Genomic DNA, 25676 nt, shown 5'->3' with positions numbered 1-25676 from the left:
GCTGCTGCTCCAGGAGCCGAGGGAGCGCCCCAAGCCACAGGCACCTCTGCCCTGCTGGGAAGGGGCTGCTGCCTGACTGCCTCAAAATTATAAACTCTGAATATTGAGGAAGTGTTCCACTCTTCCTAAACTCTGAGTGGATGCAAACTTTAATAACAGAACACATTAATTCTAATGCAAAATTACTTGGATGCCTGAAAATTCCCTTATTTTTCTATTAAGCTTCATGAGTCAGTTTTGCCCTCTCTTTTGGAGGGGATAGCTCTACTAGGGAATCAAAGAAAGAGAGAAAATTGTAACTTTGTGGTGTTTTGTGCTTCTGTAATTCTTGGCTTCTAGCTACCACTTTAAATTTCCATATATACATACACAAGATACATTTTCACATGTATAGTTTGAAGGAGCAATTTCTGTCTCTCCAGGATGCAGAAGTTCTAACATTTACCATGTGACTGATGCCTGCTCAGCATGATCTGAGATTGATTTCAACACTTTATCTCCCTTCCTGAACCTCCAAACTTGATTTTTATGGCACTTGAGCACATTCTCCTTGCTTTTATTTTAGTGCAGCTCTTAACAGGCCTGGACAAATGCACGCCTTTCAAGGACTGTTGTGTGTGTTCCACCATATTTTTGCTTCATTCTCAATTGTGCTCCGATAATAACCTCACAAGAAAATTTATTTTAAATAGTATATGGTAACTTTCTTCGTGCAACTTCATGCTGCATTATTCAAATTTATTTGTTTGGATGCCAAACACAAAATAATTACAACAGTTGACTTGTGAACGAATCAGTTATTTGACGGTTAAAGTTTTCATGCTCACTCATGGGAACAAGATTATGCTTGAACAGTGCTGATATTTTAAAAAGTTTATTAATTARCCAGTAATAATAATCCTAATCTAGATTTAATAATCAAAATCTTAATATAGAAAAAAAAGGAATAAGCCCCTTCTCCTTGCTGCTTAATTCCATTACTTCTCCAATTTTAGTTAACTAGGCAGTATTTTGCAAATGAGAGTAATTCCTTGTCAGAAATATTTTCTACCTCTGACATGGTAGTCGTACAATCTTGAGAAAATGTGCTTGGTTGGTTTTGCCTCTCTTTTACCTTTATTTYATTATCCTCCTATGAAATCTCATAGTAAAGATATACTTGGAAATTAAGATAATTTCAARGGCAAAACAATACATAGCAAGTGATCCTCAGAGTGCTTTATCGGGTAATTTGGGACTGAAACGGTGAAAGAAGCAAAGACTGCTGAGTGTTGCACATGAGTGACTAGCTGAGACACGGTGGCATTTAGCCAGAGTTGGCTACCATGGCATGGAAACTCAGTTATTACAATAGTTTGGATCCCAAATCTGTTTGAATAAGAGAGGTTTCAAATAATCCATGTCACTGTTAATGTACTCCAGTACATGTCAGAGGATGTGATTCAGACTTGGGGGGAGAGAAGGGAATTAGGAATCGCTGATGCTCAGATAACYGAGACTGCACCAGAATACAGAATGCTGAGGTTTTTAGCCACTTTATCCCAGATCATTAATCTTGTCCATTTTATGCTCGCATTGCATCCCRCAAAACTTCATAATTTCCAGAAGATGTTGAGTGTGGGGTTTTTTTGATGGTTTGGGGTTATGTGTTCTTTTTTGTTTGGTTGAGTTGGTTTGGGGGTTTTTTTTCCTTGTTTATTTTGGCTTTGTGTTTTTTGGTGCTATGGAGAAGTAGTTTTTTCCCCCTTCTTTTTCGTTTTTTTTTTTTTTTTCCTCCCAAACTGAAACCAAGTTTTAATACATAAAACAATTATTTGCTAAAGTTTTTATGCAAGTAATACCTATTTTTTGAAACCCAGTGACATCATTATGAAGCACTTAGGGTGTGCTAGGTGTGCTTGCTCAGTTGTAAATTCAGCATTGGGGGTGGTTCAGTTCTGTGTCTGCAGTTCCCACATGTGGTGACCCATCTCCAAAAAGGGCTGTGGGATGGAGTGGAAAGTCCTGGTAATGTTTACTTGTAAACACAAAGGACAATTCTGGTCATGGAGGTTAAAACTGTAAGAAAACAGATACAAAATGAAGTTGTGTCTGAATTCTATAATAATCTTTCTTCAGAGGAAAAGCTTGGCAAAGGGGCACATAGAAATGTTGATTACACACAGCACAGGGCTGAACTGTGTAAATTCAGTCTAACCAGTGTAAAATCTAAATTGCTTTGTGGGAATGTTCTGAATCTTCAGTAAACCTGAAAGAACTTGGGGCGGCTGGGAGGTGTGTTAGGGGAGCAAGGCAGCAGAAATAATTTATCTCCTCTCAGAATTACCTGTTTAATCTTTGCAAAGTAATACTTTGCATGGAAGCAGCTCTCTCTGTATTTCCTCAGCCTTTCTTTTTCACCCCCAACGTTATTAAAGGAAAAAGTTAGATAAAGATTTTCATGAATTATCTCTAGTCTGGAGATTAATGAAAATATGTTTAGAATTGGGATGTGCTCTGAGACAATTACCTTTTTTTGTCAGTAGTCATCACCTGTCTGGAAGTGACGGAAGAGTGGAAGTCCTTTCACCAATAATTTTTGAAGGTATTTATTTGGTATGTAACTCCACTGAAAAATCTGGCTTAGTGTACCCTATAATAAAGTTACTTTTTGAAGGAACTATTACAAGAATTAATGCAGAGCTGCTAAGCTATCACTTAAGTGCTTTTTTACAAACACAGCTACATTGCTTTTAATATTCTGCCTTTCTGTGTGGATATAAAAAGCACATTTAACTGTAATTCCCAGCTGTCAYGCTTGCTTTTTTACAAATGGGTGCCTGCAAAAACAGGCCCTGTTTACTGCTGCTGAATAATAATTTCTGGATTTCATCTTGGCAGTGAATGTTGGGGAGATATCCTTTAAGCCACTGAATTGGAGGTTAGGACATTCATTTCAGTGTCAGCTGACATCCCAAGCTGGATCACAAATGAAAAGCAGCAGAGTTCAATTGCAGTGTTTAACAATAAAGCAGGAAACTCTAATTGCCAAGCTGCTGGCAGCTGAGAGTAGAACTTGCAGTAATGCTAACTGAGCAGATCTGATTTGATATAGCATTACAAATATCCACCCTTTCTTAAACCAGCTAGAGGGGTTTTGATTTTGAGAACCTACTGTGCACCATGTAAAGGCAGCACAAACAGGATTTGATGGAGACACCAGCACTGGGTATGCAATGTGCTTGAACAACCCTGAAGACMTCTACCAAGGGTCTGTCAGAACCCTTCACTTCCATCAAGAAAATGTAAGAGACGCAGTAAGAGAGATGTAAGAGAGAAAGGGTGGCAGTGAATCTTTCATGCTACTTGCCAAGGACTGAGGCGTGGGGCACAAATGTCTRCAAGTGGATTGTGCCACTTGGTGCTGAACAAAATAAAGGTTTTGGTGCAAGTGCTGCTCTCTGACTCCCTCTGAGCCATTCTCCCCTCCCACTCTCTCTCTGTCCCAGGGAAGCTGGTGCTGCTTGGATGCAGTCTATGACAGCACCCTGCTAAACTCATTCTAGTGAAAAAGAGGATGGAAAAGGTGGTCACTTTGGGTCTATTCATGCTCTGGGGCCCCTTGGACAGATTTAAGAGGATCTTCTTGCTCTGCAAACATGACTTGCATTTGTATGTTTAAAATGGTCTCTGTTCTATCTGTATACAGGAATCTTTTGTTTCCAAGCATTAACTGTCCTGTGTTATGACAGGGTGTTTTTACAAGGAAAAACAGGTGTCCAAAGAATTGTGTGAGTACGAGTTCTGCAGTTGTTTTTGAGACTTTGACTACTGTTCCCAGAAATCCTTAATGTCTTGCAAAATATAACAGAACAGCATAACTTTATTGGAATGGTCATGGCTGAGTTGTAAAAATTTGAACCATTGGCTGAAAGCAGATCTATCTGTTTAGCTTTTTTTTCTGGTATAACGTGGAAACAATCTTTTAAGCAGTTTTTATCAAGAATCAGCCTTTTTCTTATATAGTTATTTTATTACATTCTAACTGGTGCTCCTCTTTTAACTTCCCCTCCTCCTTTCCTAGAATAAAATTAACCTGTCGTTAAAGGTAAATTATATACTCTGCAGTAGGAGAAAACCAGGTCAAAAGAGAGACAACTCTGAATATTTAATATTTGTCAACTAATGCATATCTAGATAAAACAATCTGATAACTAAAACTCATTTAGAATTTGGCTTCTGTGCTAGGACCCAGGGAAAGAATTTCTGGATGCTTTCTGTTCTCTTTGAAAATCTTTGCCAATTTTGATGATGATATTTCCATAAAGTCATATTTGTTTTCTTTAAGAAYGCATTTCTTCCTCATTTTGCCTTAAATCTATAAGGTATTATGGTTTTCTCTTTTGGAAATGAAGAATAAAAGAGGTAATGTATTTCACATCAAACATTTCTTGTATGTAATGCAAATGTGTTTACCATAATACTAATATTTAAGAGAAAAAATGAGCCATAACAAAGCCCTAGAATCTAAACTTATGGAATCCAGTCAGTGACCCTTAAGTCTTTGGCTAGACCCTGGGAGGGCTGTTTTCTACTCTGTKCTGGGAGAGGAAGAATGCAGTTTTCCCCTAGAACAATAGACTGTTTGGTTGTACCCACCTTCTAAAAACAAAAGATAAGAAAGAGCTTCTCAATAACAAAATGCTAGTTTACTTCAGCTCCATTGTGCTTTTGGAGAGAACTAGCAGTTATTTGAGATAATCTTTTCAAGGAAAAGTCACTCTGGATGATAACAAAACTTCCTTTAAGRGAATTTGAGCCAGAAGCCTTTTTTCTGAACTGTCTCCTGAGACTGAGATGCAGTGTTTTGCTGAAGGCTTTGGTCAGTTTGGCTGTGATCTTCCCATTTCTCAGCTCTCCAGAGCAGCTCTACCTGCTTCAGCTCTACAGACCTCTGGGTCGTTTCTAATCCAAGTTTTCCCTCACTACAATTAATTCAGCTCTACAGACCTCTGGGTCATTTCTAATCCAAGTTTTCCCTCACTACAACTAATTACAAACTGCTGAAAAGTAAATACCCTTAACTCAAGAAGGCGCTTGAGCCAGAGAGGAAAATAGCAGTACCAGGGAATGGGTCCCATTCCACACTTTCAMAGCCAACCATCTGCATTAAAACCCACTTTATATGTGCTATTTTAACCTGGTTTTCCCAGACTGATTAAAGAACACGTTGTTGGAGGCACACAGGCAGAGATTCTTGCTCCCCCAGAAGGCTGGCAGTGAAGAAAAGTGGGAAAAGTTATCCCAACTCCTTGAAAATCAGACTCCTCCACATCAGATGGCCGGGAGCAATTCTGTTTTCAGGACAGCCTCTTGTGAAGAAATCTACTGTTACCTCCAGAGTGTTTACATGGGAGGCCACAAGTCTGAACAGGCAGTCATTGCCATGCTGGGGACAGGTAAAGAAAATCCCTGGAACTCCGCAGTGTTCAAAGGCAGACTCACAAAGTTTATGAACCCACAGTTGGAAAGCACACCAAAACCCCAAATCCTGCCCTGGGCAGRGCTCTGAGGGAGCAGCAGAGCAGCCAGAGATGCTTTCACTGAGGTGCAAATCCCGAGCAGGACGAGGACGAGCTGCCCTCTGCTCTGCTCTGAGCTCAGCGCTGTTTGTGCAGGGCTCTGCAGCCCCACTGGGGCAGGGATGTGCTGCATCAATGGAAGCATTCACTGCCTTTCCTGCTCYTCTAAAGCTCAGGGCACTGATCCTGTGCTGCTGCCCCTTACCCAGAGCAGAGGGAGAGGCTGCCTCTGTCCTCTTCCCCTCTACTCCAGTTCCCCGCTSAACAGAAGGGTTCAGGAGAGAAAGCACTGACCTAAAATAAACTACCATTAGCCATAATAAATTCCAGTGTATCTCCAGTTTATCAAACATCTGCAACGGCGCAGAAAGTCATGATAAGATAGTCCTCACTCCAGTTCAGTGGAAAAAAAGTCCTTGGACACCTCAGATTCACTTCAGCCAAGTCATTTTCAAGGACTTCAGTATGTGCTGCACAAAGTCCTTCTCATATAGCCTTAACCTATTAACTGCTCTTTAATTTCAGACATAATCTCAGTTAAAACCCACAAAAACTCCCTGTGCTGAACTCACATGTGACCACATCAAGGGACTCTATTTATGCTGAGGATTATTAAGCCTGTTGGACAGGTTACAACAGCAGCTTCCCCACAGGGCCTTGCAGTATCATGACAGTAGTTTTCTGCACTAAGTTTTTGATGATTTCTAATTATTTTCTGCATAAAGCAGATTATTCCTCTGGACCCTGGTTTCCAAAAGCAGGAGCCACTGTTTCTGTTCAGCTAAATTCCACCCCCATTCCCTAGCAGAATAGCTGCTGCARTGTTTTGATATCTGACACTGAAGAAAAGGCTTCTGAGAGACTCTCCTCTTGGCTTCACCAGAGGCAGCCTGTGCACTCTGGAGGGCGTTTCTACTCCTCTCTGAGCTTTTTTCTTTGTTTATGTTTCTGTAGCCAGCYCCAAAGCTTTGTGTGTGTGCAGATGACAGATGTGTTTATATTGCTTTATAGGTGGGATAGCTGTAGAATTTTGTTTTGCCAGATGAGTATGAAATGCTGGAGTATTCTTCCACATACTCACTGCCAACCAAATACCTTAAAAAAGTTGTTCCAATGTAAAGGACAGCATTTTTCATGGCAAAGTCTTAAGTGCATTTTGTACTGATGGAAGTAAGGTGCTTAAAATGAGAAAACAGGACACACTGATAATCAAATTCACTGTACCAGGAAAAGAGGGAAATGGTCTTCCTTCCCTTATTACTGATTTTTTTTTCCTCTATTTTAGAGCTTGAACCAGTTCAATTTCCCCAACTGACAGTTTTGCTCTGTTTGATGTAGATTCTTAAGGCTTTTTGTGCACAAGCTTTGAAAAAAAGCACTTCTTAAATTGGTAAGTATTGTGCCTGTGGCATGACACTTGTCACCTCTTTATTTATCTTAAGAAGTGAGCAACAATTTTCTAAAGGTGCACAACAGATTATAAGGACAGCTTTGACAAGACCAGAGGAAAAATGATACTGGTTTAATGCTCKGGGGGTTTGGAAGACTGTAAAGTACAAACTGTCATGAAGCCAACTTAATATAACTGTTTCCTTTATACTCTGAGGATTCACAAGGGACTTCACTGCTAGCATAAAGGAAATAAAGTCTGTTGTGCCAGAAAAAGACTTTGTTGCTTACAATTTTAAAAATGACACAAAGTTTCCTTACAGGAAATGTTACATTCATACAAATTCCCATATTTATTTGTAGGCAAAAATTACCATTCGCATAGCAGGAAAACGAGATGGAAACAGACACAGCATAGGCTTGGAATCACTATGGGTTATTGGTGAACAAACCTACATGATACCAATAAATACCAGTACACAAAAATTTTACTTAAATGTTGAGAAACCTTTGTTGTCTCATTTTTCAGTACCAGCCTAATCTCTTACAGGAATTGTTGAAAATAAATCCCTACAGGAATGTGAGTGAGGAGCTTGCTTGCAGAGTCTATTTTAGGTAAAGCTCAGCTTGTCTTCTGCTGTTACACTACTCGACCAAGATACACTGACTTGGGATATTTTTTCTTTAGATCAGGCCACTGAACAATGAAATAATCTGAAAAGTAGTAAAGAATCTTTCCAGACAGGGATAAAGTTTCCACACGGCAGATGCTCTCTACATACACAATGATTGTTCTTTTTATTCGTAGGAGGCCAAGAAGAAAAGCAGATACACAGATAGGAACACAAGTTCCTGGTCCATTGCATAATATCTGAAAGAGATGAAACACATTACAAAAGTTAATAATGAGTTTTTTCATACAGTAAGGAATTACAAGTGTGTATATTCATTTCATATTACATTTACACAAAAAATACATTTCAAAAGATAATTTTAAAAAAACCAGAGAAGGTGAGTGAATATGAAAAAACAGGGGAGGAGGCAAACARAACACATTATTTTAAAGTAGCTGTCAAAAATACAATTTTTTTTTACATTTCATGAMGGAGGAAAAGACCTCTAGGATGACCCAGTTATTTGTATGAAGGAAAAGTTTACATTTCCTTGATTCAGGGATATATAACTCATTCACAGCTTTGTGTGGTATCAGTCATAAAATCTGTGCACATAATAAAGCCAAAGAAATTTAATTAGGATTAAGCCTGGGATCTAGTTATAAACTCCTTGAAACTTGGCAAAACACTTTAGAGTTCATAAAAAATGTGCTGTAGAATTAGGATCTTCACAAGAATCTGTTAGCTGATATGTGGGACTAGATTTTATTTTTTCTTTTTAATAAACACAAGGAGACAGTTACAAGCATACAGAAGGAAGGTGTTTTGGTAAAAACATGTCCTGTCCTTGGAGCAGAGGATCTCAAATTCACTTATAAATGTTAACAATAAAAGAAAGAACTCTTAATTTCAGACATTGTTCAACTTAAAACTAGATTGCTTAAAAGTAAAGGTTTTAAAACAGGGTATATTAGGCACTCTTCTTGGTATCAAGATTCATTTCAGGCAAGAAATTTCTTACTAAACTTAAACACTACCATGTAATCAGCACTTTTCTGCACAGCTGGGGTTACATGGAAATAATGCGTTCTTTTATAAAATCATGGCCCTATATCCCATAAACTCACTTTTTTTTTTTTTTTTTTTTTTTTTTTTTTTTTTAAGTTCAGCAGCTTGTGAAAGATAGTGCTGGGGCAAAAAAAAAATCTAAGTTTCAGGGCTGTAGCAATGATTTCAGACCGTTTCTTTTCATGCTTCATGGCAAGATCCCACTGATAAACTGCTTTGCAGCACTGTGCCTCAGTTAAAAGCAGCAACAGCTTTGGTGCTACAGAGTTCCAAATTCTCTCCCCTACTCTGCCTTGATCATAGCCCCAGAAATGCAGCTTGGAATGTGATAACCGTAATGCTGTGTTTTCTTACCAGAATCAGCAGACYGTAATAGTGTTTATAAAAATGTTCTGATTTTACTGTTGATCTTAATTGAACTATTTATTCATGCAAGACTTGCTGATGTTTTCTCAAAGTCCCTTATAAGTAACATGCTCTATGCAGTTTTAATCTTAGGGTATCAACATCCACAGATACTTGAATTTGAAATGTGCAATGGTGCAGTTATTTTGTATTAGCAATTACATAGTTAAGAAGTTGAACACATCAACTCTGCATAGCAGAATTTTGAAATCAKAGTAATATACTGTGGTTTCAAACTTCCTGCTGAACCTGATTTCAAGCACAYCCATGATGGGACTTTAATCCTACTCCACAATCTACTGAGAATGAAGATCTGGTTTTTATACATTTGATATGGTGAACCAACCACACATGCTGCCTTTTGGCATTTCAAAGAAACTTTTCCGTACCTGTGAACTAAATGATGCATTTTGCCATATTTCCTAAAAAGTTTGATTAATTTGCATGGATATTGGCTGTGATGCTGGCACATGGCTATGGATGAGTAACTTAAGGCATGTTTAGGTATCTCTATGTGTAATAACATTTGTTATTGTAGTGTAAATACAGGCATAGGAAATGTGCTCTGTGTCTGCAGGCAAAACCCACCAGTTTAAAAGGATGAGAATACAACATTTACCTTCAGCAACTCTATAAATCTAATTTCCTATTAATCACTTCTATATAAAAATAGAATAGTTCTTGCCTTTGTGTTTCAGATATTTTCCACAGCTGTTGGAAAAAAAAAAAAAAAAGCCAAGCCAGCAGTCTGGCAATGGCACACTGGGAACACTGGCACATGGCACTGCTGCTGATAAAAGCCACTTTAGAGCAGTTGAATGCAGCACTGTAGCAGTGACATTTACCAGTGAAAACACTGAAAGCAGAGCTCACAGCTTCACTGGGATTAAAGGTCACTGGTGAAAGCAAAAATGAATAAAGCAGAAAACTTGCAGTTTTTCTCATAAATATATAAATATACAATTGCTGTACATCTTTTAAAGAACAAGGATATAAGAAGGACAACATAAGTCCCCCTAAACTTAATAGAAAAACTAAYTTGTGATTAACTTTGCATAGGAAACTGTCAACACCTGCTGTTCTCCTTAATGACTTCTGCAGAGATTGGCCTTTTGTCACCTGGTCAAGAGCACAAGAGCTGCCCTGCTCCTTGGGTGGAGGGTGCTGTGGGAATGCTGTTTGCTGCTGGGGGATGTGCATGTGTGACCTGAAGATTGTGCTGCCCACCAGGCACGGAAATACCTCCTGGAGTAGCTGTAGGACAYTGCTCATTCTGGTAATGCTCCCTACTCCACAGTGCTCCACAGCTGGAGATGAGTGACTGAGGGAATAGGAGAGGGTGGTGATAGACAGCTACTGAAAGAGGAAAAGGCAAGGGGAGTGACACAAAATGGGCCAAACTGGGTTAATTGCATTATATATATCTATATCTATATAAGTCCTACTGTTTAACTGCTATGCAACAACTACTTTTTAACAATGCAGGAAAAAAAACTCATTAGGTATATTCCTATACCATGGGAATAAAAAATGTTTTTGTTTGTATGTTTTTTGTTTTGATGGGGGGAGCTGGTTGTTTCTGTGGCACAAGAAGAGAGAACCTGCAATGAATTAATTTGTATTCTGCCATGAGAATTACAGCATCCTGTGATCTCACCAGCAATGGCTTGGTTTTAGTACCATATTGCTATTTCGAAAACTTCACACTAACATCCTGTAAGGTGAAGTATCTAGCTGAACATTTAATATTGGAGATGCTCTAATGATAAAATTTAGCTCCCAAAAGCATCTGTCAACAAATATCTCAAATTTTAATWGTTATGAGATTATGACCAAGATGCCGAGAGAGTCAAGAAGCATGGGTTGTACTCAGAGCTCTGCTGTGAACCCAYCACAGGATTTGGGGAACAATACTTGCTTTCTCTCACATCAGTATTTTCTGTTTTTAACAGGTGGAAAACAATAATTTACTCCTCAGAGAAGATGCATCAAAATTCTGTAAATCCTTGTCAATGAAGGTCACAAGGCATGGTGAATACTGCTTTTATTAGCACTTTTCAGTTCTGCAACACACTTCGAGAGTAAGGTAAAATGTCCATTCTCTTTTCTTTGGATTAGAATTTTTTCTTTTTAATACATTAAAATATTGCAGGCCATAGCCATTAAGAATCAATTTCTGATAGTAACTTTGATGGCAGCTAAAGTCTGGATGGCAAACAGTGAAAAATTGTTACTTTTTCCTCTAAAAGGTTTCAAGAGATGCAATGTTCATCTACACGGAGTTACTGCAGTTACAGAAATAAGATCTTTTTTAGGGAAGATAAATTTGTTTGATATACAGATAAACAAGAGAAATCTGAGAAATGAGGAGAAAAAKGTATGTTGAGAGGGAGTGTTCTTACTGAAGCTCTTGCTAGTCTAGCTCYTTAGTACGTCTGAAAATTCAAACTTAAGAAAAAATAGCTTAGAATTGTTAAATAGTTTTTAAGGCTTAAAAAAAGAAGGAACCTTTTCAACAATTCCTTATTATTGCTATTGATGGGGAGAAAGAAGAATTTCAAGTTCTGTTTGAACAACAGAAAAGTCATTAAACCACCTACTGGTTTATTCTTTTTGAAGAGTGAAGATCTTATCCAGTTCACTTTCCTCCACCATCTGCATATAAAATCAGCTAAAACTTCACACTCTGTTGTTTAAACTTACCGGTAGAATTCAAGGCAAGACAAAAAAATGCCAAAACAACTATCTGTGTAGTCTGATGTAAATCAGGTAATTAAGGTAGAACTGAATTATATCTGGGTGCACTTTTATCTTCTCCTGTCTCAATCCCCTGAATCATCAGGGGTGCAAGAAGGTGGTTACAGTGTCCTACAGAACAGATTGTGTTGGGCCTGTCAGCTGTAGCAATGCCATGAAAACCCTTCCTGCTCACCTCTGGATCTCACTGGAGCAGTACCTGTTGTTATTATCACACAATAACCAGAAAGTGAGGTGCTCCTCTAAACAAGCACAGACATGTGTGGTGCTACAGGCAGATTGCCTAACCAGGATAAATAACATCAGTGAATGCCAGAGTGGGGAAGGGAGAAGTGGAAGAGCAAGGACTTCAATTAGTACACTGCACAGCTGAGGCTCTATTCGTTCCTCAGTGTTGCTTTCATCATAGAATGAACCATCACCTTTTGTGCAGCTCTCACTTATAAAGGTTTGGGGAGTGAGAGATGAAAATCCTACATAGTGTATTTTCCCATGAGAGAAGAGCTTCTGCAAAGCCACTAGGAAGCAGATGTAAGGATTTAATGGTAACAGCATTAGGCATTGTCACTTCTGCCTTCTAGGCCTGACCCAGAGTTACCAACCCATTGTCCTCAGGGGCCAGAGAGGAGGGAAGAGGCCCAGCTGATGTGATTTGCATCAGCATCCACATACAAAGGAGGAGGGAAGCTCTCAGCTCCTGCATTTCAGCAGAGCGCGGGAGCTTAGCCATGCATGGGGCTATTTGACACTGTAAAGACTTAGCACAGCTCAGGGCTGCTTCTGGGTGTGCCTGAGGGCTTTACTGATGAAAAGAAAAGATATGTGTGGGGTCATTAAGAGTGTCAGAAGTTAGGCAACAGTTTAGTGAGGAAAGGCTGACAATCTTGATTTGGATGCCCAAAGAAACATGCAGGGTTTAATTTTTTCCTTTTTTTTTAAGCAGTGTAACCTGAGGCACCTTATTTAACTGCCCCAGTATGCCAGATGACAGGTGTGTCATTGGGATCAAAAGGTCTTTGGAGTGGTAGTTTCCACCAGCATACTTCCCAGCCTAGTTGCCAAATGCAAAAGAGAAAAATAGGATGATCAATTAAAAATAATAATAAATGACAGCTGTGAATCTGGTACTTAGGCTCAAGACCCTGAAAATGCTAGTGTTGGTTATTAAAACATTACATGAACACCCAGACTGTCAGTGGGACCAACAAAATAACCACTGAGTCTTTTKAGAAACTGTGGGAGATGGATAGAAGGTTGGTTAAAAAAGAACAAGATCACCAAAGCAGATATAGGGTGGAGAATAAATTATGTCCCTACCTACATTACTGCGGAGTTGGTATGTGGTTTATTAAGTGCTGCTAACAAAASAGTAGGAAGCAAAAGAAATTTGACCTAGTGTAGATGAAAAAGTTGGTCATAAAAGAATTTAGTAAAAGGCTTTTGCCAAGTAAATGAAAATGTAGTTACTGAACTACATCTCTAGCTACAATACTAGGTACTAGCTGGCTTCAGCAATGCCACCTTGGCTGAATGTGAACCTGACTACAGTCTCTTGGTCACCATGAGAAATACCATCCAACCTTTTAGAGCCTCTTCAGAAATAATTTTTATATCTCCTGATATAAAAAGTACTGCTTATCCTAGTAGCCTGCTTCTAATTGAAAAGAGAAATTAAATCCAAGGATTGTTAAATATACTCATGTATGTTACTAATAGTGGCCTAAAGAAGCCTTTAAATGCAAATCTCAGTTTGTCTTTGATTAGTCAGGCATTCGTTGAACTTGAAATTGAAAGCAGTGTTTTAGGTTAAGTGAACATGAYATTTGATATGTACATTAAACATCTCGTGGTTTACTGCCTAATCCCTGAAGTTGGAATAGCAAGAATGTGCATCAAATACCTGCCTGAAATACCTTCACAGTGTGAAACCTCGAGCTGTTGGCAGTCTGTATCTGCATACCAGTGGTTAGATTCAGCAAGACTGTTAYGCTCTATAACATGCATGGAAGTGTGACCAGGGTGTTCATTCGGTTCATAATGAACCTGACAGCTGATGAGTTAAGACTCTTTTACATCTAAAAATGCCTCCTTAAATCTCAGCGAAGATCTCAGTTGATCTTTCCWGCTGCTTCTGTCCTCCCTCTGCAGAGCAGTGTCTGTAGGCACGTCTGGCTGGCAGTCAGGGAAAGGGCAGAGCCACAATGCAGCTTTGAACCAGCTGACTGCAACAGCTTCAGATGTTTATCTGTGCTCAGCACAGGGGAATTCTGCACTGTGGCTGCAGGGTGGCTGTGCATAGCACACAAGGTAGGAGGGGTGAATGAGACTCCTTTTCATCAACACTGAGAAGTTAAACACAAATTTTTATGTCTTCACTTCATTTTGTTTTCAGATGAAACAATTTTATCTTTGAAAGTCTCAGTACAGTATTCTTACTCTTGCTTATTTTGCCTGTTTTGGTCCTGGAAGAAAAACAGTAGATCAGACATGCTRTCAATCTGGTCCAAAAGAATTATAAAGCCTGGGGAAAGATTCAGTGTACAAAAGAATGCAGCAGATARTCTTAATAGTGCATTATACAAAGTTCACTTGTTATGAAATGAATAGAGGAAAAAATGCCACCACCCAGATTTTGTAGCTTTCCACCAAGTTCCAATTAGAACTGTGATATAAAGGACAATAACTTACTATTTTCATAATAATTTGTGAGAGTGTTATGAACTTAAGACATTTTGGGCAGGGCACAAAGAATGGAAAATCTTAGCTCMATGAAATAATGATCTCCTTTCATTTGGCTTACTGTGTGAACRTTTCTGTAACCAGAAGCTGCCTCAGTCAGTTTAACCAGTCAGAGGAGCAGGCATGTGTGAGGGGATGTACAGTCATGGAATAGGTAAATTGCTACAAGCACAATGAGCTGTGCAGGTTTCAGGCTTCTAGAAAAATGGTTAAAAATGAGAGACTCGTTCAACTGACACTGGCGGGGAGGGAGAGACAGCAGAGCACATACTCACTGTGCAAATGTAAACTTACTACAGACTTCCCACAGGAAGGAGGCCCTAACGCRGGAGCACCGCCTTCTTAGCCTGATTTAACCCAGGTTTTTCCAAATAGCAGACATCTGAAAATATCTACTTATTTGAGCCTCTGCAGAGCTCTGAGGCAGCAGGAACAGTTGAGAAGTGTCCCCAGAAGAGGAAAAGAAGTCTGGTCCTAAGGGTCCAGGATGTGCAATCTGCTAATGAATTATGATTTATGCAGCACTTCTGCACAATTCTAGGTGCAATTTAATTACATTAAAGGATGGCAAATCACTGACACAGTTACATAAGCCATCTCCCTGAAAACAAGGACTGGATATGATACTTTACAGCTTCTGCTGTGTGGTAGGTGCACATCCTTCGTTTTCAGTTTGGACTTCAGGTATGCCAGAATGACCAGGATAATCAGATCCAGACAAAAGGCAAGATCACCTGAAAACCTAGTTGCAGGGTTGGCAAACTGGCCCAAGGACAATGGTTCTGTAAGCAGCAAGAGAACAGAAGACTAGTTTCCTTTGAACTTTTATCTACTGATTGACTTCAAGCATATTATAGGTAAGATGTAACTTTAGTTTAGTCCCACTTGTATATCAAATAATCTACGTAAGGTTCAGTAACTTTATCTTTGGAAAAAATCTCTGTGCAGCTTCTTAAATTTTCTGTACATAAGTAGGATTTGCATCTTTTTCTAGATAATAGCTCTTACAACATGTTATGTTTCTTCTTAGCCTTTCTGTCAATGAAGACAATWAAAGTCTCTCTTCTCTGACCAGCTGCCTGTTTTCATGGCAGAAATTTGCAATCTTTGAGACTGCATGCTAAATCTGGCTGCAGCTGATGAATGGTTTTAAAAGCTTTTCTGGGGAAAAGTAGGTGTAGGCAGTGTGTGCTGGCACAAGCCTTCACTTCCCTGGAATTTCAGTCCTCTGTTTAGGAAGCCTATCTATGGCAGATAGATGTTGTAAAAACTGACCTCCCCCCCATACATTCAACTGAAAACCACTGTGACAATTACATTTTTATAATTCTTGGCTATAGAGACACAAGCCAATCATCACTTCTGACATCTTAATTCTTACTTGGTTTAATATCTCTAAAGGGACTTAACCCTGCACAGTGCAGATGTTGATAATTCAGAAATGGGCCTCCTGAAGATGATCTCAAGCTAAACAACCAAGCTAACTTTTATACTTCTTAAACTCTCTGGAGGCCCACTTCAAGCGTGGGTCAAATCCTGCAAGGCAGCAAAGATTTCCTGGAAGTTGTTCAGTTCTTTCTGAACTCACTTTCTTGAAGAAGAGGTAGATGGATTGATTTCTCATGCAAAGTAAACCAAGAAGCTTTGCCAGATCAGTGTGAGATACAAAAGGGACGCAGTGCCATAAAATAATGCACATATCAAGTGCTCATAAAGTGAAGCACATACCAGGTAACTCCTGTGCAGCTGGGTTCGCTGTTTTCCCCTTTGCAGCTATTTGCACTCCACAGATAGACATRGGTTGGCATAACTAGCATATATGTTCCAAATTTTGCCTTTTCACCTAATGGCTTTGGGCTCCTTTTGCAGTACTTCTCTTGCCGTGCATTTCTTGACAACTGCAACATTCCTGTGTTTCTCTAGCTTTTGGGTGCCTAGAGAAGACTTCAGTCATTCCTTCATACACACACGTATTTCTGACACGCTTGAAAGCAATCCTAAGGATCTGGGGATCACTCATACAAACAGATGATGTAGAAGCAACTCAAAGTTGTCCTTCCCTCCTGCAGTTAAACAAAACTGGCTGTCTAGACTGAAAATGTACAGTACCCATAAGCTCTACTGTTTAAAAATATGAAGCTCTCAGCATGATGTAATACTGTGCTTGTTTCTAAACTCACTTGTTGATTTCCATGCCAAAAGTTATAGATGAGTCCTGTGAATGCCAGCATTTGTCCCAGCCTTTCTGCTTCTTTACATAACTAAGCATCACATTTTGCCAAGAGCAGAGTGAGTTTCAATTCACTGCAAACATTTTTGTCGAAAGGCAATTAAATACTAACAGTTGCTTCACATACCATGCAATCTTTTCACTGGCAATGTGAGGCATTTTAATCCCTGAATCAGTCTCGTTGGATAAGTGTTTTAAAATCTTTGCAGCTCTCTCAGTTATTATACTTCACGGAATTCTTAAACTAAGATATGCATACAAGTAATAGTATGTAAGCAGCTTTTGAGGGATATGTGATTTGCTATAATGCCAGAGATGTTCTGCCAGCTGCTAATAGCACCTGACAAAAAGTAACTGGGGTTGCATTCCCCTGCAGCTCTTCTCTAACCATGGATAAAGGCTCTTTGGATCTCGTTTTGAGTCAGGGGATCCTTTAAACACTACAAAAAGGCTTAAAGGCTTTGCTAAAATGTATCTTTAATTTCACAAGGGCAAGTTTTTTTTCAAAAATGTTAGTCTTCTGATAGCTTATCACAGTTTATCAATTCTAACACCATTTCTAGTAATTCTATGTGTAAATCTCACTGTCACTTTAAATTCCTTTGGTAAACAGAGAAAACATGGAATTAGATTAGTAGCTTCCTGCTTCCAATATTAAGCTACACAATGAAATTTTTCCAATCAATTTCTTTTGCAATAAGTAAAAAAAATAAATGTACATTAAACTAACAGGGGGGTGTAGCAACAGGATTACTAAATATGTTACTCACATTTTTTTTTCTATCTGTTCATGTAAACAAACTTGACTATTACCCCTGCCCAAATCAAAATCACTGTAGAAAGAATAGCATGCCATCTTCTCCTCCCTCCCAGTTTTATCTCCAGTTTTCAGAATAGGCTTGAAAAACAGTAACTGAAAAAAAGCTACTTGTGTTCTGCACRTTAACATTTAGTTTGAAAACTCCAGCAAGCAAGTAGTTTTCAATCTGACAGGAACTGAGCAGTACTATTGAAGCAAATGAGATCAAATTACTGCAGCCTCTCTTAACATTCAAAATATCACAAAAAATAAAAGCCTCTTTAGAATTAGTCATACAGTTTGCAGAGAAAGTCAAAAAGGGTCTCCTTATATATATCCTCTGTGGGCATATAGATGCTACTACTAAATTATGAAAAATATCTTGTAACTCCACTAGTTTTTACATGTTTCACTAAAATATTTTCAATCTCATACAATAGTAATTTGAAGTTCTGCTAAAATAATGCTTTTTTAAAAACCCTCAAGTTTAGATTACCAACTCCTTAAGATGACACCAACTGTAAAAAGAAATCAGCTGTAACCCATKTTTTTCTTACAGAATTGTAAGACAAAGCTTTGAGATCGTGCACTATCTTTTATGTTAACACAAAACTTTATTGATTGAATATCTTCATCGTAGTTCTACCATCTGACAAGTCTGAATGCTTCTGACTTGTTTAAGTGTGTGGAATATTTTTAAATAAATATAATTAGCATGAGAGTGCAGTTTTCTGAACAGCTTGAAAAAGCTACTAAAGTGCTGAAGAGTTGCTACTTCAGCAGTGATGCTTTTTGTCATTAGATGAGATAATTAATGTCGGTCAGCCAAAGACTAAATWAATATGCATTGTAGCTCAAAAGTCCATGTAAGCACAAGAACTGAATCTGTATATATTTGTGCTGGTCTGAACCTGTCTGTGCCAGACTGGTCATACCATTTTAGAAGCAAGTCCAGCCAACAGGATAACCAGGCTTTCAGGCAGAGTTTGTGCTGCTGCAATCCTGAAGAGATATTATCAGGAAGCAGCAATCTTGTTTTTGCTAGCTCTACCGGCATAACAAGGGAGTGACTCTCTGATGTTACTTGCAAACTTTGAGAGGGAAAACTGGTATTTGCTATTCTAATTCACCAGCAGTGCAACCTGTTCCCTCTTTCCTGATGTATTGCTGCTATATTTAATTCAACATTAAAAATAGTTTTCCTGTGAATTGTAAATCTAAGCATACATACAAGATGCAGTTTGCAATGTGTTGATATTCCAAGCGCTTTTATGATGCGGATTAGCRAGTTCTCATTAAATTAAAGTTTTCTTTACCTACCAAATCTGGTTTCCGTTTGTAGGTCAGAGGAAGAGAGTAAAGTATGGAGTATAGTGTTGTTACCACAGAGGAGATCCAAGACTGTCTAACCTCACGGCTTCTGGGAATGCGATCGAGGGTGAACTGGAAAAGAGCACGAGGAGCGGAGCTGTTACTTTTTTGAGAATGTCGTGGCTCCTACTTATTAAACCTGTCCGTGCCAACTTTAAAACTTTTTTTTTTTGTTTAGTTTGGAAACATTTGTGTATAAAAGTACACAGCAAAGCATAAAGCAGAGCGAATAGGAGAGCTATGTCGCTATTGTTATCCCGTCTCGGTTGTGCCGGCAGCGCTGGCCGAGGGCGGCCCCTCGTGGCATCGCCGCGCTCCGAGCCAATGCCGCCCGCAATTCCCCGAATTCCCGGGGCATTTACACGGCAGCAAACGCTGCAGCCCTCCGCAGCTAATGTAAAAGCAAATATCACCGTCCTTTAAATGAGCACTCAGTGAGGATTCAAAGGATACGCATGGTGCATATTCAAAATGCAAAATATTTGCACGAAGAAACAGGAAAGAACATCTTATCCTTAAATAAAAAATAGGTAAAGAAGTAATTTTCTCTGTTTTTTCCCTAAATGAAGAGTATTCACTCTGTGTAAAAGGTATCACATTAATAAAGTAAGGATGTTTTCTCCTGAAACCTGGAGCAGGGAGCAGTGCTTGGGCTGCCTGCCCTTCTCCCAGGTGSCTTTACACCGATGCCCAGGAGCTGCACCCAAGAATCACTGCTAGGTCAGATCACTCCCCATGACAATGACATTTCAGACTGTTTAAATGAAAGACAAATGTAGTGGCTGCAGTGCAGGGCTCAGTGATGCTGACATGTGGACAGKGGTTGTTATCTCACCTCATGTGGGACACCAGATCACTACCACTCTGCAAGAACTTACATTGGCTGTGAGAAACTCTAAATACTGAAAAGTGCCCAGTTACTTCAGAGGTACATTGCTAACTGTCATGGCTTAGTCCTGGTGATTTGTGCCCCTGAGGGATGACATTAACAAAAACTGTATGGTAATTACAAACTACAAATCTGTCTTGAATAGCAGTAAATGGGACTTTTTTTTTAATATATAAGGTGGAAAGAATAAAAAAAACCCCAGGGCTTGCAAATGCAGAAGGTTAATTTTCTTGACTGAGATCATCTTGTTTCATTGTGATAGTTTTCTTTAATACCTGTAATACTTGAAGGCATTAACAGATATTCCAAGCTGATTTCATTAATGTTTTATTTGCAGGTGTTGAAACTCTGATTGCATTACTCTGACAACRGAATATGGAAAAATAAACATGCCCCCTGCTCCCTATTCAACATGTGTCTAGTTATAACTGCCTCTGTTTCTTAAAGCTTTGGGAGAGCTCAGGTGATAAAAAGAAATGCCATAAGTAAAGTTTGGACCCTTGTGTAGTACTCAGTCCTGCAAGAAATATGGATATAATAGGGTGGTTGTAGGCAGATCAGGGTTCAGGGGAACTATTCAGATGAACCTTCACTGTAAGAATGGTGTTAAAAGAGTATTTGACAAAAAAAAAAACTGTACATGATTTATCTTCATTATTAAAAAAACCCAAATAATTTCAGCAAAACTTGGTAGGAACTCCTAACAGTATCAAAGTAGAAATTTACTTGCAGAATTGAAATAAAGATCAAGCTGGTTTTACCTATACTTTTCAAAAACATGCTGGAAACTTAGCACATCAGTATCTACATCATATTAGAACAAAGAGGCCAGAAYTATCTGGCCTGATAGCAGGACCAGAGACYTCTCATAGGAGGCATTTTTTATTTCTTTTTCAAGGGACTTAATATGTTGAAGTGCAGCATTTTTCTTCTTGTAAGCAAGATGCTCATTCTGGYTTTCTTTCCTTCTCCTGGAATAGCTGTTAGAACAGACAGATCAAAAAGAGAAATATTTTSTGTGTGTGTGTTTAATTTTCTCTTACATCACTGATTTTCTGTTACATCATTGTTGTAATTTGTCTTCCATCKGGTCCTTAGTTCTGGAAAAATCTACTTCCTTAACAGGATGAGGAAGGGAATGACCATGTGTTGAAGCATTCAGACTTCTCCCTTTCATTTAGGTAAAGCTATAAAAAACTAAGACAGAATTTTTAAAAGCTTAATGATCTCCAGTGTCCGAAATAACAAAGCACATACTGTGTGTGAGTGTGTGAAAGCACACTCTGAAAGTGAGCAAGTATGTTTTAAGCAAGTATGTTGTGATCTTTACTTTCCAAAATGTATCTTTTGTTTTCACTCTAAACACTTTTGCTCAATAGAAAGAGAATGGTCAGAGGAAAATGAGCATCTGTTATCCAGACATCAAACTCACATGCAGCCAAAAATGTTCCTCTGGCTCTCAATGCTGAAGAAACATACAACTACAGGATCTGTTACTAGTTGGAGGGGTTATAAGGGGTTCCCTTATAAAAGGGAAGCTGCTTAGCAAAAATAAGTGAACTAGAAAAACCACATAACCTGTAATACYGAAAATGCGTATCTTGGAGAAATCTAATAATTTAGGGTTGGACATTTTTCAGGKGAGTGAATACAACTGTGTGAATGGCAATTTACCAAAGATTTCTCTGAAGAGGAAATACCCCAATTCACTAAATTAAGCATTCATCCTTGTGCGCAATGAGAGCTGAAAGTTGGGATAAACAAAAATGTCATTCCTAAGTGAGCCYGTTGTTCACCTTAGCAGCAGTTGCCTTACATTAAAAGGGTTTATTCTGAAAATCATTGGTATTGAGTCCTACAGTCTTTTGTCCCAATAGTGCTACTGAAAACAATGGAAGTGCACCATATGAAATAAACACCATGGAAGTATTCAATTTACTGTGTGGGGTACTACTTGGTCAAAASGACTGAGGATTTTTGTAGTGAGAACATTCACTGCCATTGTATTTATTCCACTAACACTTTTTACAAATTTCACTGGACATCAGATCACACTTTGCATCAGCGGTTATGCTGACATAAAGTGTGTCTGTTAATCATACAGCAAACTAGTTGAAGCCAGCAAATATCCAAGAAAAAAGAAAAACAAGGTATTCCAATGATTTTTTTTTTCATGATTTTTAGGAGTTCAGCATTTGCTCCAGTCACCAGCCAGAGAACTCTGACATTCAGGGGCCTTGCATCCTTTTTAGATACATGTTTAATACTTTATTTTAAAAATACAACCAAGACATAGTCTAGAAACACACAAAGCAAATACAATTTAAATTAAGGTTTTCATAGAGAAAATATTTTTTATATAATTTATTTCCAAAAAATACTATGTGTCAGTAAGGGAAACGCCCAACTAAAAAAAAAACCCCTCTGCCATATTTTTGTATTCTTACAGCTACAAGTAACATTTCAATGGCTAGCTGATCTTTAAAATTAGAAGAGATTTACTTTCATCATGTTTTTCTTGATCAGGAGAAAGCCTTCTTTGTACAGTCCCTTTAACTACAATTACATTTTCTCATTGCTTTAAGTGGATTAACATGTTAAACAGGAGATAAAGACTGTTTTAAGATAAAGTAAGGAAGGTGGTAATGAAAACTTGTGGCAAGAACGGCATTTGCTATTTTTAGGTATATTTACTTGGCATTCTCATTGTCTCTCTAGTACACCATTAATCAGTAGTGTTTATTTAATTTAGTGTTAGAGCCAGTATGGATAGAATTGCACCCTTAGTTGAACTTTAGTGCAAGTGATCATCAATACCTAAAAAATCAAATGCACTTCTTGATCTTATAAATATCCTTCCAAAGAATCACTTCCAAATTGCCTTGAGCTAGAATGTCCTGTTAAGATAATTTTTCTTACATGAGTATATTTAACAAGGTACCTGGGACTTGGAGAATGTTTCAGCCTTTTTTTGTTCAAAAGAACGTATTTTAGCTTCACTCATCTTATCCGAGTCTGCCAAAACATAATGTCTAGGGGAGTATGACTCTGACAAACAGCTAAGCAACCTCAGGATTTCTGTTGTGTGCCCACCTGTAAAACAAAACAAACTGCAATTAGTATGAGACAAATTTWGTAATTTTCCATTTCTTCAGCTGAATCAGTCACTTTTCATTTTAAAGCTTATTAGTACTACTACTACCAGTGAGAAAATACCTCCTGAGAGTAAAGGCTTCAATCAGAGGACAGCTGAGTCTGTGTAAGTAACATGGAGAGAACTCAGCTCCCACTGAAGCTACATTGATGGACATTTTCCAGAGAAATGGGATTGAACCAGGGTCATACAGGAGCCTGACACTGGTATTTGATGTCGTGTACACAGTGCAGAACAACCGGGCAAAGAGTGACCCTGCAGTCTGTACTCAAAGGCCAGCCCGTGGTGCGATGGCCAAAATGGAGCTGGACGGGATCTGCCTCAGAGCTGTGCTGTGCAAGGACAACTGCCACTGACCCTGCCCTGTGCCCCGTGCTGGGACCTGCTGTGATCTCATAGTGACACCAGCCAGGCAGCAGGGTCCCCCTCAGCAGTGTCACCCTGCAGCCACAGCAGTGTCCCCACAGCAGTGTCACCCTGCAGCCATAGCAGTGTCCCCCTCAGCAGTGTCACCCTGCAGCCCCGGCAGTGTCCCCCACAGCAGTGTCACCCTGCAGCCACAGCAGTGTCCCCACAGCAGTGTCCCCCTCAGCAGGGTCACCCTGCAGCCATGGCAGTGTCCCCCTCAGCAGAGTCACCCTGCAGCCCCAGCAGTGTCCCCCTCAGCAGTGTCACCCTCAGCAGTGTCACCCTGCAGCCCCGGCAGTGTCCCCACAGCAGTGTCCCCACAGCAGTGTCCCCCTCAGCAGKGTCACCCTGCAGCYCCAGCAGTGTCCCCCACAGCAGTGTCCCCCACAGCAGTGTCCCCCAGCAGTGTCACCCTGCAGCCCCAGCAGTGTCCCCACAGCAGTGTCACCCTGCAGCCACAGCAGCGTATCCACTGGGTGCTGACAGAACAAACAATCCCGCCCCAGCCGCTGCTGTGATCACTGCCCTTGAACGGGCCTTCACAACCTTCTGACTGCAGGGTCACTCTGCCCAGGAGCTAAACTGGCACCMAACTGGAGAGAACGGTACTTATTGTGCTTTTTGGGAGCTGGGTAATTTTTTTTTTGGTTGTCATGAGTTTCCTGAAAAGCAGTTATAAGGATACTGTAAGAGTGGAAAGGGGAGAGAAGGAAGMTTGTGTGCTTTGGTAGAGTGGAGCTGTCACACCTTGCATCTGTTGTACCAACACACCAACATGAAACTACACCAGGACACATGTAACCTAAGCACTTACCGGATTGTTACTTTGCACTCCACTGGAAGTTGCACACCAAAATAGTAAATTAAATGTATTCCTACTCCCTCCTGCTGCCACTGGGCTCCCAAGAGACCTTCCCTACGCAGGTTAAGCACTCGTAGCTGGAGAACAACTGACAAGCAAGGAGAGCTATGTTGCAGCATTGCACTAGACTTTCCCACCTTTCCATATAATTTCATGCTGTATTTTTCAAATATATCTGGAGATATTTTCTCCCGAGAGGTGTTTGTTGAAGGTTTCACAAATTTTCATGCAATCATCTGAGCACTCACAGAAGAACAGAAGATGTCTACTTAAAAGTCTCAAAGAATAGGCTTGAATGTTACACGAACCTTAACTGACATGTGATTTCACCTGGTAAGCTAATGTATAGTGGAAGTATTCTTTTAATATGGACAAACTAGATTCCAAAGCACTGAAGGAAAATACACATATTTCCAGTCGTAGCAGAAGTAAATATGACCTGAAGAATTACAGAACTGCCAGTCAAACTCAGATTGCAGAAAGATCTCGGAATTATTACTCAATTAGTTGGTGTGTAAAAATCAAAGGGATACAGAGGTGCTGAAATCACAGCTGGCCTGTATTTGTCAACTGCAAATTTTCAAGTAATTTTTTTTTAGTAAATTAACTGTCCTTCAGCTCTGTGGAGGTAACAAGGAGTAGCAGATGTGTGTACCCTTTAGCGTAGGGTGACATTCWTGCCTCTGACGGATCCACGCGCGACTCTTGTAAGGAAATCAAAACAACGTGGCTTGGGTAAATTGCAAAACGCCACGTCTGTAAGGGGCGTGCCAATGTTTGGAAAACTGTGCCCTGCATCGCCATCAGTAATTCTCAGTCAGAAGAGCGAGCAGCTGCACAGGTCAGTCCTGCACCAGTTTATCGATGCCTTCGTGCGTGACTTTGGTAAAGTGCTGTCGGTGGGAAAGGCTCTGAAACTGAACTGCCTGACAAAAACACGGACCAAAATAACCAAGATGAATATGTAGCGTAACAATAACTCAAATCGAGAACCAAAACACCCAAAGACAGGCGGCAGCCCCGAGGGCATCGGCCCGACCCGGGGGGACCGCGGGAGCTGCCGTGGCGGGCCACCTGCCCCTGGCACACGCCACCGCGACTACAACTCCCGGCATGCACCACGGCATACTGCCGATGCCGCGCTTGCTCCGCGCCGCGCAGCATGCCGGGACTCGTAGTTCCGGGACCCGGAGTGGAAGCTTTGCGGCGYCACCCGTGCCCGCCGGTGGCAACCCCCACTCACCGGAGCCGGCCACCACCAGGAGACTAAACGGAGGCGTCCGCCGGTCCTGGCGCCTCCTATTCAGGAGCACCAGCGGGATGAGCAATAAGGAGAGGAGGAGGAGCAGGAGGACGACGACGGGCAGCTCCTCCATGCGCGGCCGCGGCCGCCCCGCGCGGAAGCGGCAGTGGCACCTCCCCCGTACGGC

At 40.0% G+C, this 25676-nt stretch overlaps 1 protein-coding gene and 1 long non-coding RNA gene across 2 annotated transcripts in view; one reads left to right on the top strand and one right to left on the bottom strand.

Annotated features, from left to right (window-relative positions):
* Positions 1–22010, top strand: part of LOC130577878 (uncharacterized) — a 24621-nt gene extending 2611 nt beyond the window's left edge. The window contains exons 2-5 of the long non-coding RNA XR_008965819.1: positions 2523–6951; positions 10097–10313; positions 10990–11123; positions 20160–22010. This is a non-coding gene — a long non-coding RNA (uncharacterized LOC130577878). The remainder of the gene's footprint in view (positions 1–2522; positions 6952–10096; positions 10314–10989; positions 11124–20159) is intronic.
* ALG14 (ALG14 UDP-N-acetylglucosaminyltransferase subunit) lies at positions 6950–25676 on the bottom strand. The gene is made up of 4 exons (XM_057373499.1): positions 25490–25676; positions 22764–22915; positions 18883–19005; positions 6950–7821 (listed from the first exon to the last, which is right to left on the bottom strand). Exons 1-4 carry the CDS (start codon positions 25620–25622, stop codon positions 7591–7593), a joined length of 639 nt encoding a protein of 212 aa, XP_057229482.1. The 5' UTR covers positions 25623–25676; the 3' UTR covers positions 6950–7590.

The sequence above is a fragment of the Malurus melanocephalus genome, unplaced genomic scaffold (genome assembly GCF_030028575.1).
Source record: "Malurus melanocephalus ecotype Western Australia unplaced genomic scaffold, MMel_1.1 scaffold_8, whole genome shotgun sequence".
Lineage (NCBI taxonomy): Eukaryota > Metazoa > Chordata > Aves > Passeriformes > Maluridae > Malurus > Malurus melanocephalus.
Note: the sequence above shows the minus strand (reverse complement) of the source record. Positions and strands in the feature narration are given on the sequence as shown.

Bases quoted from the DNA above. Each gene is read 5' to 3' on its own strand.
- ALG14 (XM_057373499.1), bottom strand. From the start codon at position 25,622: ATGGAGGAGCTGCCCGTCGTCGTCCTCCTGCTCCTCCTCCTCTCCTTA. The intron at 22,916-25,489 runs GTGAGTGGGGGT...TTTGTTTTACAG, and splicing joins CCTGGTGGTGGCCGGCTCCG to GTGGGCACACAACAGAAATC. The intron at 19,006-22,763 runs GTACCTTGTTAA...GCTCTTTTCCAG, and splicing joins AAACATTCTCCAAGTCCCAG to TTCACCCTCGATCGCATTCC.